This window comes from Malaya genurostris, chromosome 1 (assembly GCF_030247185.1).
Source record: "Malaya genurostris strain Urasoe2022 chromosome 1, Malgen_1.1, whole genome shotgun sequence".
Lineage (NCBI taxonomy): Eukaryota > Metazoa > Arthropoda > Insecta > Diptera > Culicidae > Malaya > Malaya genurostris.
The window spans coordinates 154,858,594-154,873,786 of record NC_080570.1 but is presented as its reverse complement, the minus strand read 5'-3'; the positions used below and the strand labels follow the sequence as shown (position 1 = coordinate 154,873,786).

The following is a 15,193-nucleotide window of genomic DNA, read 5'->3' as shown; positions in this document are numbered from 1 at the left end:
TATCTATTTTAACTTCAATATGGTATATGTTACCTATATCACCGATAATATTACTAGAACAGTAAAATGGTAAAACATACTATTGAAATTTATTGTTAAAAATACTAGATGTACCTTCAAATAAGCATAGTATATCGTACTATATAAACAGATATTCTACTTGAATATACCAGAACATAGAAATGGTAAAATATACGATAAATTGATTTCAAATTAATCAAAATGTATGTTCAGCAAGATTTATATGGTGCATTGTTTTTAATTTTACCCTCAAAATGGTAAATTCTACTATTATCTTTCTTTCAGTGTAGAATTAAAATAAAATTTGCGATTTTATCGAATTGATGAATTATTAAAACACCGCTACCTATAAAAGCGATCTTGTCCTCCTCTGTCATTGATCGCAAAGAACTGTCAAACTATCACCGCCAGAGATATGTATTGGTGGTTCGGTATGTGTTAGAAGCATACTGAAAATAGGGAGTGCAATTTTCCGTCTGGTTAGTTGACAATCAAATTTAGATGTGAATTAAATCGGGAAATTTGCAGATTTCCGCAGCCAAATTTGTCCCTTCAAATTACATTTAACACCTCTAGTTGTGTCCAGTGTGTTGTGAAAGAAAAGTTGTGTGAAATGAGCTTTTGGAGCTAAGAAAACCGACAAAATTGAAACTTTCCATCGAAGGTATGTCGAAAGTGAAAAGTGGGATCGTCCATTGTCACACGAGGGATGGGACCAGTTTAGATCTCTTGGCAAACAACCAATGAAGCGGTTCTGTTATGAAACAATGTTGAAATATTGTGCCATCCGTTCTTTACAGAATCGAATATGCCTCACAATAATGTGCAGACGACGATCGATATTTTGACATTGTGAGGGAGTTGTCCTACTTTCGAGGTGTTGATTATTGTTAGAAGCAGCAGGGAAAGTAGCCGTACTAGCCGAGATTGCGATGAGATTCAACAAACAGGAACTGATAACATTGGCCAGACAACCGAGCAATAAGTTCGACAAGGAAGGTCCCTTGTATGTAACTGAGAAGCAGGAGGGATTCTTCCGGAAGACTGAAGGTAGGAAAGGATTAGGATTTTATATTTTCTAAGATATTTTTATTGCATTCGATGTGTTTATGAATTTCATTAATTTCATCCAGCATCCTCTATCAAAGGTTTCGATTCAAGCAATTTCACACTTTAAACTTTGAAATAATTCCCATCTAGGCGAAGAGGCCAATAACAGCAACCAATCCGGGGGCAGTAAGAATCATCCAAAGCGCAATAAATCACTCAGTTGCATTGGTGGTACCACGAAAGGTTCGTTGTTTGACATTTCTAAACATTTGCCACTCTGTGCCGTGGCCGAATTAACACAACGCTCGGCAAGCCTCGGAGTACAAAACTTTCACATCGCGGCATTCGGCCATCTGTAAATATAGAACACGGCTTTCTCGTAACCGAACTAATCGTAAATTTTGCACTGCAACAACCGTGTAACACCGGTAAATTGTGATAAGAACTAACACAGATGGATTTCAGTAGATTATATAACAGCTAAACGTAGTTGCTAACCACGTGTGGAGTGGGCAAGCTTCCTAGTAGAATGCTTTCTAGTTCGATACACTTAGTCGCTGTAATTCTAACGTGTCTAATTTTCAGGGTCTGAAGTAATGAAAATGTTAGTTGTTCATTTTTTACATTTCATGTTTGACTCATCAATGCATTATCAGTTTAGGTTGAACTGTTAAAGCCACCTCGCTATTCAACATGAATCGCTAAGCAGACGTAAAGTTAGTGCTATTTGAAAAACACTTATTAATGTCCAGGGCGAGGATGAATTGTGGTCACCACCACCTCTTTTTAATTTAGAATATTACTAACTACAAAAAGCGTAAAACAAAACGGACATGGTTTTCGTAGGACTGTTCCTTCGAAGTATCGGGCGGGTCACCGGACACATTCGATACTATGTAGTCTTGCAAGAAGAAGCCTTTTTATGACGGAGGACAACATATCTGTTTTCTAATTTCTCGATCATTTTTCAACCAATTGTTGTGTGGTCCTACGTCAACAACCACAGAGGGCTGTTCTTTGTAGTTTTTTTTGAAAAATAGGATGAAAAGTGAGAGGTCTGACAGCATTCGATGACCCGCTCCCGTATTTTGATGCTATATTAGAAAATTTTCATCTTACTTTATTTTTCATCTTCGTTACGTCATAACTCAAGTCTGGAATCGAATGAACTTCAATAGCAGCAGATGGATATGACTTTTTTAATGTGTGCGAAGAAAATGAAACCGTGCTCGTATGGATTCTATGAACCTTTCGTAAGGCATAATCCTGGTTGCCGAAAATGTGGGTACTGTCTCGAAACTTGACGCCCTGCTGTACTACCTTTGACAGTCAGAGCAAACCCTGGACTATCAGATAATGAAATCGCACAAAAATACTCTGTTGTTCGCAGTAACGTTCAAAGAAACTCGAACTGGCGAAATTGTACCAGCAGGTTTTGACGTAGTACCAAGGATGCCGACGATGAAACCTTCGTCAAAATGAATTTCGGATAGCTTCCTGGCCAAACATTCTACCTGGTGATGGCACGAGGAGATCTTCCGGCAAAGTTTAAGTTTGCTTTTATAGACGAAATTGCCAACAAACTGATGATTTGGCAAGCTGAGGAGCAAAAATCACAGTGTACGTGACGAATAAGACAATGGATTCGAAGCTGTACAAGCAAGAATGCCTCAAAAACCGCGTACTATCTTTCAATAAAGCCTATAAAGGTCCCGTGAAGTTTTGGCTAGATTTGGCCGGTTACCATTACAGCCGGGAAGTCAGCCAGTAATAAAGTAGATTTCAACGATAAAAACATAAATATACCCAACTGCCAGCAGTTCCGACCCATCGAGAGATTATATGCAATAATGAAGCGAAAGCTTAAGAAAAATGGAAAAACGGCTCGGGACGCGACTTAGATGACCAGAATGTGGAACAAATGTGCCAAGGATGTTGACTCTTGGTGTTCAGCCAGGGATGAACCAAGAAGAAAGTGCGAATTTTTATTATAAACGAAGGAAAATGATTCGTATTGATAATTTTTTTTTCCTAAAGTACAGTGAATTACAATTGTTTTGATGTGTTAACCTTATTTGTAAACGTCAATTCGTTACCGAGATCCAGATGATTTTATTATTCAGGATTCTAAATGGACTTAGCTTTATGCTCAAACTGGCTTTAGAGTTATTGTTGAAGGCTATTCGATTGTTCCATTATTCATAATAAACGTCTTGCTAAAAATTTATAGATATGTAGATATCAGCATTTAGAATAGATATAAAAAAATTATGTTTTAGGCAATTTTTAAATGTAAGATGGCATCTGGATTGTCAAGCAGGATTTGAAAATTTAGTATATACCGTATATACGGTAGAATACGGTGGGAAAATCGCGTGCACGGTAGCTCTACACACAGGTATATATATTCTCTACGATATCAAACACTTCGAGCCATTAGAACGACTGATTTTGTATAATGTTCCCCATCGTTATATTTTTCTTCAATACAAACGAGCAGCAGCTGGATGACACAATCGCTCAAACTGTTCACAATGCCGATTGATTTAATACTAAACCAATTTTGGTTGAGCTATCTTTTCACGTGATTCCTTTTGTAGTTTTTTCGCAAATAGGCGGTCATAAATACCACAGAAATAGCAACATACAGAGTTTTGATATCGATTATTTCATTTCGGATTTGCATATTTCAACCAAAGAAACAATCAAAATGCTGTACCGGACTCATTTTTGGTTTTCAGGAAAACCTGGAACTCTACAATATTAAACACTGTTCGGAACATTTTTCTCGAACGCGATGCAGCCAAATGCTAGTTAATGCTCGTTTGGTGCGAATTTCGCACAGCGAAAAGTGCACAATGCTAACTAAACTATTCTAGATTTCCACTAAACTGATGATTTTTACCTTCGATTTGCGAAGAAAGTAATCTTAATAGTTCTTTAGATAACATTTAGAGCCATTAGAACGGCTGATTTTGTATAATGTTCCTCTTCGTTGTCCACTTTTCGTTTGCTTTTTCTCAAATGCAAACGACCAGCAGCTGGATGACGCAGTTGCTCTTGTTGGAAGCGAAACTCACACTGCGAATGTCGCACAGCAGAACTAATAGTAGAACTAGTTTTTGTTTTTTTTTTCTGTGTTTATGCTTGAGAAACGGAATCTCACATTCGCCATTGACCAAGGCACCAGTTGAATAATGCTGGGTGTAGTTTCATTGTCTTGACGTAGATGGCGGTCTGCGCACTTGAGGTGTCTCAGTTTATGGATTATCATAGAGTGATGCTAGCTAACGTGTAGCACGGTCTATTTGTAGATAAGGTTAATTTTGATGTTTCTTCTTTAGATCAATTTCTTCACTGTTTCAGAAATGTTTTCGTAATAAAAGTGGCTTTAACAACAATATTACACCTTTTTCCATTCGTTTCGTGAAAGAATAAGAGGAAATACTCAAATAGAGAAAAAGTTATTCAGAAATCAAATCAGGAGGGATTTCGTAACACTTTCGTGTTGGAAAATTTAAAAAATGCACCCAGGTGAGTAAAGAAAGACGTAGTCCTACGTTAAAATGGATTCTAACGCAAAAAAAACGGTCAAAACGTTGTACAGGATTTTATGAGTATTGTTTAGTATAAGGTTCGTGCATTTAGATATGGTATTGAAATTGAATAAAACGAACATGGAAAAAATGAAATGATACCTTTTATTTTATTCCCTGAATGTTTGGAGATGATTGACTAAATGGGTGAATTTTGTCGAATATTATACTAATTCTTAAATGGCCATCAAGAGAATTGGAAGAATTAGTAAACCTTTTAACCTTCTTCAATACGTTGAACTGCTGTGCCATTGAACTACCTTGGAAAGAGCGAATTTATCGTGTACACTGTGTTCAGTTTGTAAAGTTAGTTGATTTTTGATGAAAAGTAAACTATCCCAAGTAACAATTCGAATGCCTTATGGTTTTGATTATAATTTATAGGAGTTTTGTAATTGATTTTTCAATCACTACCTGTTTTATGCCAACTATAATAAGTGTCTCTTTTAACCAGTAATATCATAGTTTTCAAAGCTTCTATAAAACCCTTTACCTGCACTAAAAATAAAATAAAAATAAATCAATTTGCACTAGAATAAAACCATGCAAACACTCTTAATATTGCTTTCAAACATTTTCTTTAAAACATTATTGCCAGTTAAATTCTTTCATAAATCTAGTTTTGTGTGTGCGTGTTCATTCTATGACAATTTCACTCAGAGTAAATTTGAGGGTTCTAAAGTATATTTATGACACATTAGTTGTAGGCTATTTGATTTATTGCTTCTTAGGTTGAGTGTAATTTGCATTAAAAGGAATTTCATGGCCGCCATTATGATGTTCTGATACCGTAGCATTTATTGACATCAAATAAACTTCGAAATGCAAAAACGAGAAAATATGTTGGACTTTCATAATTCATTTTCAGATCGTATGCACAAGTTTTATCGCCACAGAATAGTTTTATACAAAAATGACGATGAATCACAAAAAATAATTTTCATAAATCATGGAGACTTTCGCAAAAACCGCATTTATTTCAAGGCGATTAGTTATAATTCTTATTTTTATCCTTACATTCACGATAAAAATAAAAGCGCATAAAGTTTTTACGTTCGGAAAAGGTCTCAAACTCGTAATTAAAATATAATATATTCTTACTGATTGCATTCAAAGTAGACATGACGCACATAGTCAAGAAAAATATCATCAAAACGACAGTTTATTCATAGCGGAATTCATTCCATCCAAAGAAATTTAATGTTGATAGTAAAGCTGGTTTCAAAATTTTCTTGAATTTGGAGTTTTAAAGCAGGTTTATGCTGATTCTTCATTTTGATTTATAAACCTTATGAAGAATGGTCCACTTTGCAGGAACATGCTCTTATAGAGGTTTTCAGTAGGTTTTCGTGGAGTTTAAAGTTTTATTGCAAGATTTATTATGTAGCATTGAAGACAGCTACAAGTATTTATTAATATTAAAAATGTTACTTGGGATGTAGCATTGAAGACAGCTACAAGTATTTATTAATATTAAAAATGTTACTTGGGTAAGCTCTTGAGGGCTTTATGTCATAGCGAGAAACGGAAAATTAACGAAAGCAATATTCGCTCCTGTCGTAAACGACAACACAGTTCTCATCTACTGCTTGATTTTCTCACAACCGGTTTCGTTTGGATTGCTAATAAACTAACACTTTAACAAACCCATTCGTGCTATGTTAACTAACAAAACTCATTTTGATGGTGGAGGATGGACAAAAGCTGCGGACCGCGTTTCAAATTTATTTTTTTTTGAGACATTCTATTTTTTTCTTCCATCGCAGTAAGCCTCGAAAAGTGGTGCCGACTGCGTGGGAACCTGCTGTTCTACTTCAAAGGAAACGATCCGTTTTCGGAGCCGCAGGGATGCATCGTTCTCGAGAAGTACCGCTGCGTTAGACACAGTGACCAGAAGGAGTACGACGGATACGTATTTTACCTGGGTAACTATTCAAGAAATGTCATTTTTTTCTGCCCTACCAACTACGATTAAAACATCGAAACTTTTCAATCTCCAGAGTTCGAGGACGGGCTGCGGCAACGGTTCGCAACGAACACCGATCAGGAACGGCTCGAATGGATGCAATCGATCGGACTGGCCGGTTACGACGTCAAACGAGCTCAGCTGAAGTACCTACGGGAGCAGATCGATAAGAAGCGTGGCCTGGTTCATGACGTCGATGTCGACATGCTGCGTCTGCAGACCGGCAAAGAGATAGGTGATTTGATCGAATTCTGATCCGGTTTTCGGTTTCGGGTGTGGTGGAGGGAGTTTCGTTCCGGTGGCATTAAAATTAGAGTAGGACGGACAACACGTGCCAAAATTAAAAGTCAACAATCTTCCATGACGATTAGATAATCAAAGTTTTTCTGAACACTGCCGTTCGAGCACGTTTTAGCATTTGAGTTTATTTACTAATGTTTTTGTTTTGTAATAATAAACAAATGCCGAGAACTGCTTCACCGCAGTTAGTCTGGCGTTATCAGTAGTAATTCTTTGTATTTTCTTGTTTTTTTTTGTCGTCATTTTCCCTGTAATCCGTAATAGAGTTGTTGTGCATAGCGAAATTATTCATTAACTTTCAGTTTCGGTGTTCATTCTTGTACGGCCAGTTACTTTCTAAAAATATTCACTGTGTTGACCTTCCTATCTCTCGCCAACGCTCCACAAGCCCGAAGCATTATCAATCGTATCAGCAAATGTCTGACCTTCGATTTGTTTCCTTCACAGACCTGGCCGAAATTCCGATCTGTGAATCGGCCATCTCCTGCGATAATCTGCTGTGCGATGGCAACGGCAAACCACCGAATCCGTCGGTCGTCGTTCAGGTCACTTCCAACAGTCGAGCCGCCAGCGGTTGGGTAAAGTATGGCCGTACCGAAGTGATTGAACGAAGTTCGAATCCCCAGTTTATATGTACGATTACGTTTCGCACCGGCGACGGGTTGAATGCAAAATCGCTGATCCGATTCACGGCTTACGACGTTCGGGAGAAGGTAACCCAGACGGCGGTGCCGATCGGATGGGCTGAGGTAGCTCTGGGCGTCATAACCGACACCACCCGGTTGAGGATCCCACTGCGAACGCAAGCTATGTGCGGAGGTAATGCCGGTTTCATCACGATTGCCACCTGTGCGCCGGATCTGGAACGACGGACACCACGATCACCGGCTAAAACCGGAGGACTGGATCAGCACCAGCAGCAGCAAAATCAGCAAGCTTTCGGCCACCGTCGATCGCAATCGTTGCCAATGAAACTGGGAGTGAAACTGTTCATTCCGCCACCTTCTAAAATTTCGCTTGTGTTCACCAACCCCAGTGTGAGTATTTGTTCGATGGTTTTGATTGTATCGGAAACGGTAATGGTTTTGTATTTATTCTCAAACATATTAGATACATACCTACCGTCTGCACTCCGGTTTGGGCGGTGACATCAGTGTTCAGGAACTTATGATCGAAAGTCAGCTGTGCTACATCATTCCACAACAGTTGCTGTAAGTTTCCAAGATGCTCATTCAAATCCATTGATTCAACTTGACTTTGGTTTGTCTCGCCGCACCTACAGGTCCATCTGGATCGCCCGGGAGAAAGAACTGCTGCAGGAGATATCCGGCATGGGTGAGCTGGGCGGTGAATGGCGCAACCGACAGATGGAACTGCTCGACAAACACCTGAAGCTGCTGAAGGACTACTCGCAGGCGAAACAATTCTTAGTGCAGCAACAGCAGCAGGGTAAGTACTTCAAGGCGAGCAGCAAGAAGAAGGACGAAACACTCGAATTCGCTCCCGTTAATCTGCACCTACAGCGAATGTGGGCCCACAACGATACACTGAAACGGGCCGGTATTCTGGATGTGATCACCGTGGGGGCCTTCACGCGACACACCGGCAAATCCAAAACCGGTGGTTTGATCAAACTAATGCAGCAACTGATTGATGCGGCCGCCAAAGACAACGGGGTAAGGCTTTCAGTTTGGAAATAATTTACGGGATGTTATCCACTGAAAATTCTATCGGTACAGATAAGTCAACGGGTAGCGGCGGCGAACGATGCGGTGCAGGCTATCAAGCAGCTTCGCAAGGAGATTGTAGAAATCATGTCCCAGCTACTGTATCTGGCCAAATCGAAAAATCCCAAAGGAATGCTTCCGCTGTGCAACGAAATGATGACTAAAACGCGAGCCCTGCTGAACATCTGGGAACCAACGTTGGTCGAGGAGGCATTCGGTTTTATAGAACGCCATCGGATAGTGGATGAGCAAACACAGGCCGTTGATGGTCCCGCCGGCGGGCCGGCCGGTCATTCCGCTCAAATGTCACCCTTCAAAAAAATCACCCAACAGTTGGGGGCCCTCGATTTGAAAAGTCCTGAGCTGGAAGATTTTGCCACTCCGATGGGGCCTGCTCCGGACCTGTGGCCTCAGGTACGAACCAGTAAATCCGGTGTTCTGGGAGCTTTCGGAACCAGCCTTAAATCAAAATCACCTTCTTCGGTCGATATCAGCGCTATTGCCACCATTCAAAGCACGTACAATCAGATGAACAACAACAAATCGAAAGAATATCTCATGTCGTGTTCGTTGCCGGCCGCTTGCTATCTCCCTCTAGACCAACCGATGGAATCTAAGTCGAACATCACATCACCGGTAGTAGCCTTGGAGACCCCCTCAGGGGACCTTAAATTCAGTGAAACTCATTTCGATGTGAACGGCGAAGTGACGACCTCCGCTTTGGAAACAGATACAACCGTGAAATCCCCAGATGTGGAAAAAGCCGAAGAAGCTATTCCGGACCCAACACCTCAGTCAAAAGCCATGTCCGTCAATCAACTGCTGGAGAACAAAAACGAACTGCTTTCGAATGTGTACGACGAAAAAGGATATCTCATCGAAAATACCGCCATTGTACTCGGGCATAACGGAGCTTTCCTGGATACCAAAGCGATGAGTTCTAGCCCATCGGCCAACTATTATCGACCGACGGAGGAACCGGAACCGCTAGATTTGACTCAGCTTAACATCGAAGCCAGCGTGATGTGTTTGGTTAGTAAGGTGAAATTTTTGTGCGGTCGTTGCGGGAGTCCAGCTGTGCGACTCCGGCAACCGAAAGGAGCCTCGGTCATCAAATCAAATCGCGCAGTACCGTTCGGTGGCATTCCACCGGATGTTGTGACAAGCCAGCCGTTATCGTTACCCTATGCTACCGAAGAACAGGAAACAATAGACTCTTCGCTGGCTGGTTTAAGCAACGCTTTCCCGAAAGATCTGCTGCCGGGTCCGTCGGGTAAACCTCCTCTCTGTAGCAAAGATCTGAACCTGGCACTGACTCAAGCGGTCGGTGAGGTTACGCGGAAGGTCAAGAAAGGTAATAAATTCACGGATGGATTGGATCTTTCGCTAACCACCGATTGGGCCTCGGAACTGCGACCATCTATGAAGAAACTCAGACAGGCTATGGATGGGCTGTTGAAAACGGCTCGTCTCATGCATTCCGTTCAACGACTGCAGCAGGATATGAAGAACACTTCCTCGGTGCTGTCGGTTATGTATCGAAGAGATGTGTGTTTTTCGCAAGCTTTAACAGCACTAGTTTCGGCGTTGATGGCGAAACTGTGGGGACAGAATGTAACCGAGAACTACATAAGTTTACTCAGTAGTTTGGGACCGTTGGCCTGTTTCGAAGGATTACTGTCACTGTACGGAAGCGAAACGGACATGTGGGGTGACATGAGTGTTGCCATCGAAGATCTAGCAGCGGTGCGTTTCGCATTGGTCAGAAGCAACATACAAAGGGATTCAAAAGCCGTACCAGTACCGAGAGTAACCGGATCACGGCAATCGCTTACGGTTCTGCTGCCCGTTCCGGAGTCAGTGTTTTGTCATCTTCCAACTAAGGAGAATATCACATTCAAGGTAAGTATTTTATTTTGTTCAGTACTTAAACGTGATGATGGGAATTACATGCAAACTATTCCGCTCAGATCACTCCAGTCTTCTTCAATATCGGCATTAACGAAAAAGCGACCTTGGCGGAAACTCTCGGCTACACCAAGGAACAGCATCGGTCTAATTGGGACAACTATGACCGATTGAAGCAGTACCACATTCGCTACCGAAAAATCCCCTTCAATTTCGTCAATCCATCGTGTTCGGCTGCGTTGGATACGCCAACCAAATCGATCGTGGCAACCGCGCAGCAGAAAGAGGTTCTGGTTCCGGAGCATGCCGTAACGGGGTTGCTGAATGATATGGAGGAGCAGCTACGGGTGAACTGTTCGAAAAATTATCGGGTCCTGACACTAGCAGAGGACATAACGAGGGCCATGCAGGGACTGCGATTCACCTCGTGCAAAAGTGCCAAAGATCGCACCTCGATGGCGGTGACGATGGAACAGTGCCGGGTTCTGCAGCAGGAATTCCATCTGTCCGGTAGCAACGTCCAGAATGTACTGGATACGATGAGAAGGTTAGTGATTTTTTTTATATTGTGGATAACTTAAAACTTATTTTCTAGCAAAGTTAACCGAAGCATTCGCGGCTGTTTTGATGCATGTCTGCACATATTCGAAGCAGGTTCGAGGTCTCAATAAAATGTGAAAGAAATAGAGTTCAGACTTTTTCACCTGTTGCAATGCCGTCAATCCTAACGTTTTTTTTTCCTCATTCTGTTTTCTCGCTTCCAGTGAAGGAACCCGCTCGGACAATACCATGAAGAACATTGGTCTCCGGAAGTATGCTTTCAACTTGCCGCAGGTACTGTCGTTACCGCAAGCTTATCGGCCACCAGCGGGAGCATACGGAAAAGCCCAATCGTAAAATTTCCCTGTGTCAATTGCAATGTCGAATCCCAGTATCAATCTTTTTTGTCTAGTGTCAGATTAGGCTACAACAAGCGAAATTTGTTTTGTCTTTCTCGTATCGAAAATATGCACGCCACACACTGAGTTGCAGAATATATTTTAATTCTGTTAGCCGGAATGGGCTTGGTATTCATTCCATTTCCAGTGAGATTCTCACGTGTGTGTGTGTGTGTGTGAGTGCGAAAGAGAAAGACACAATCACATCGATTCGAAGGTTAAGACAGGTTTTGTTTATATAAGTACTTATTGTTGTTGATGTTTGTAAAAGTTTTTTCTATTTATTATTAAACTAGTACTAAACACCAGAGGGAAATATGTTCAATGATCCAATTTGATTACTCTTGCACCATTCGTTCCAAAAAAAAGTTGGCTAGGTTTCATAGACTAACACATTGTTTTTTGGGCAGAAAGCACAGAATTAAAAAGACTCAACATTACCTTTACTATATTCTATTAGAAAGACTGGAAACTAGAACGGTTGACTGTAACATATAATCAACTCACTCCATTTCAAGCTTATCTGGTATCTGCTATCGTATCATATTTTGGAAATTTGACACTTCAAATCAATTAATACTATTCTACTTAGTCGCAGTATCTTGAGAATCAATATTATTTAATTTGGTTCGATTCCCTAATCAGTATGGGAAAACACGAGTTAACAATCAAGCAACGACTTAATTTCTCGAAATAAAGAATATCCTGAACCGGTTTGTTGGTTTTCACTTAAATTTGATCGGTTGGAGCGAAGCAACATACTCTATTCAAACAGTTTCACTACACTTACACAGCTATCGAAGAAAAATTAAATGTTCTCAACATAATCCTATGCATGAATGTTTCACCTACCTACTAATAAACTCGACCGAAACAAGAACACATCAAATACTAATCAACTAATGGACTTCTAAGTATAACCGTGTAGCTAAGATTGTTTCAAAGGTACAGTCATCCTTTCGTCAACGTGTGGCTGACAAACGTCACCCGGATGATGAACAGTTCAATTTTCTTCTCGAAATTTTGTGCCAAATTATGGCCCTTATTATGAGTATCACTACACGGTGAAAACCAAGTGAAGTGATTTTTACCTTATTATCGGTATCACTTCACGGTGAAAACGAAGTGAAGTGAATGTAGGTCTTCATCACGAAATTCGCTTCATAGAAAAAAGTAATTACTTAGACGAGTTGTCTTTATTACGAACATCAAATCACTAAAATTTTGTTGGAGAAAATGATTTTTTTCTCTACAGTGATTACTTCGCTGAGCGTGATACCGATAATAGGTAAAATCAAGTGAAGTGATATGTGAGTGAAGTGAGAACGGTAATAAGGGCCTATGTTCCGTTTAGGATTCGTATCTTGTAGACTAGCAGCAGCTTTAGAAAAGTAATGATTTGCAAAACAATAAAAAGTATTACATTTTTTTTTCGATGAAACAAAACATACACGCACATCGCAAAATTGAGTCAATCTTTTAGGAATTTGAAAAAAAAACAAGTTTTGTAATAACAGTCATACGTTCAGAAAGAAATTGTAATTGCAACGGGAGGAGGGTGATTTCCAGTTGTCACAATGAACAAACACAGGTAATCTTGCCTTGCCGTTGTTATCTGGCAATACACGGAGATGGCTGTCTTCCCTAAGCTACATATGAACGTATACATTTTTTCCACTGAACCATTTTTACGATGAATAACATTAATAAACTAACTGCTAACAACCGAAGAATGGATTAATCGAAATAAGTAACAAATAAAAACAGTACGTAACTCAAGATCTTTGTTATTAGTTTCAATAGTATTTGAAAGAATGCTAAACGTTAAATAGGTATGGTTAAAGTATTTCGAAATGCGTTGCAATAATATAAATATGAATTCAAGGTTTGCATTCAACTTCGAAATTTCTTAAAATGAACTCGAACCATACATTTACTGCTTCTTTTCTTAATTATGCAAAAGGTACGCAACTTGTCTTCCCAAAAAAGTACATAATCGGGAAAGTATCTTTATCTGTAATTCAGAACTTTTTAGGCTAACTCAGACTAAGGTCCGGCAATGATGGAGGATCTTTCATTAGAAACCTTAGGGTGAGGCTATGACGTTTTCTGCAACATAAGAGCCTGACGTTGCAACGAAGAAGTTTGGTTTGGTCTAGTCGATGGATTCGTTTCAGATAAATAATCTCATTCCTATCAAGGACTCTAAGTATGATTTGTTGATCGTGGCATTTTTGTACCATTCCAGTCCCACTAAAATGCGAATTATGCGTTTTGGGACCTCCGAAAACCATCTCCTTTCTGCGGTTCATATTTATGCACAGGTAGTATTTCACATATCCAGCGACGATTCCCCGAACAAAAAAGATGAGGCTACGAGATTGTGTTTTCTCCATATAAAAAGGGAATTTGTAATTCTAAACGAGGTAGCAGTATTCTACAGGTATGCTTATTTAAAATAAATAGGGTAATCATTAATAAATTCTCCAGTAAAACTACTCCAACGGGGCTCCAAACCTCTGACTGACAAGTTCGTTGAACGAAAAAAATGGCGCCCGGTTAAATAATCTGTTTCAAAATCGGCAAACGAAAGTCCCGAATCGGCCTTCCGTTGAATGATTTATTGGACATTCATCGGGAAAACGGAGGACTTCCGCTGGACGTTTTTTTCTTGTAGGGAAAAAGTGGAATCGGAATGGATCGGAATTTATTTTTAATTAAATTCGAATGGGCGAAAAATTAACAACCGGAATTTCATGTCGAATTCAGTATGAATCCCGAATCAATGTGATGAAATGAATGCCGACGAAATTTTTCTATGATATGATAGTTATATATCGTCAATTATAGTTATATATCTTAAACATCGTATCTCAAGTCTATTTTCAGTTTATCGTGCTTTGCCGTCAGACGCTGATATCCAATTGTTGCTTCCCATAAACGTTCTTTCAATGAACGATAAAGTACGAGGGCTCCTTACCACCCCTGGGTACGTGTCTGACTGTCACGATAGTTTCGACGATATATACGAAGGGTTAACACAACTGACAGATTATGCTTCATAGCAACACCATTCCGGAGAGTTCTCGAGATGTATATCAATACTTGGTTAAAAATTTTACTGGATCAGTATTTTCAACTGTATTTTTTGAACTTCCACGGGTAGACCATAAAAATCGTTTTGAACTATCAGTGACTGAAGATTTAAACACGGAACAGCCCCATGGGGTCATTCGAGCTATTGAAGAGGAACAAGGCAGCTAAAATTTTAATCGATTTTTCAATCAATCGATGCTTTCCATTAAATACTAATATCGGATGCATCGTGTATGAAAGCTTTTGATTGCGTTTCGAACAAGATTAAAACTTTCATCAACAAAAGAGTGACGAGATATCGAAGCAAAAAGCACGAAGACGGGGCGGTGCAGAATTGTCCGATGACGACCCGATTGCAGCGCTACGATCGGACCGATGCGGTTCTAATATCAGTGGATTTTGTCGACCCGCATCAATCCGATCATCGGACGATACACGATGTAATCGTAAATCTTGTTCGAAACGCAATCAAAAGCATTCGTGCATGATCCGTCGAATGTTCGAATTTACTGGGATCGAACACGCGTAGCCAGGACATATACCCTGTTCGCCTTGATTTGTATTTGTCCTGTATCCGAGATTTGTATTTGT

General features: G+C 40.1%; 1 protein-coding gene across 2 annotated transcripts; it reads left to right on the top strand.

Annotated features, from left to right (window-relative positions):
• The first annotated feature begins 437 nt into the window (after positions 1-437).
• LOC131426277 (type II inositol 3,4-bisphosphate 4-phosphatase) lies at positions 438-13,285 on the top strand. Of its 2 annotated transcripts, XM_058588881.1 has the most exons (11): positions 438-685; positions 822-1,071; positions 1,222-1,314; positions 6,434-6,592; positions 6,668-6,868; positions 7,381-7,970; positions 8,044-8,144; positions 8,216-8,609; positions 8,673-10,562; positions 10,631-11,115; positions 11,333-13,285. In XM_058588881.1, the coding sequence occupies exons 2-11, from the start codon at positions 954-956 to the stop codon at positions 11,463-11,465; spliced, it is 4,164 nt and encodes a 1,387-aa protein (XP_058444864.1). In that variant the 5' UTR covers positions 438-685; positions 822-953; the 3' UTR covers positions 11,466-13,285. The 2 variants fall into 2 exon arrangements, with proteins under 2 accessions (XP_058444864.1, XP_058444865.1); XM_058588882.1 differs by lacking the exon at positions 1,222-1,314.
• The last annotated feature ends 1,908 nt before the right edge of the window (positions 13,286-15,193 follow it).

Coding starts and splice junctions, on each gene's coding strand:
- LOC131426277 (XM_058588881.1), top strand. CDS start 954: ATGAGATTCAACAAACAGGAACTGATAACATTGGCCAGACAACCGAGC. Junction 8,145..8,215: donor ATCATTCCACAACAGTTGCT/GTAAGTTTCCAA, acceptor CCGCACCTACAG/GTCCATCTGGATCGCCCGGG. Junction 10,563..10,630: donor AGGAGAATATCACATTCAAG/GTAAGTATTTTA, acceptor TATTCCGCTCAG/ATCACTCCAGTCTTCTTCAA.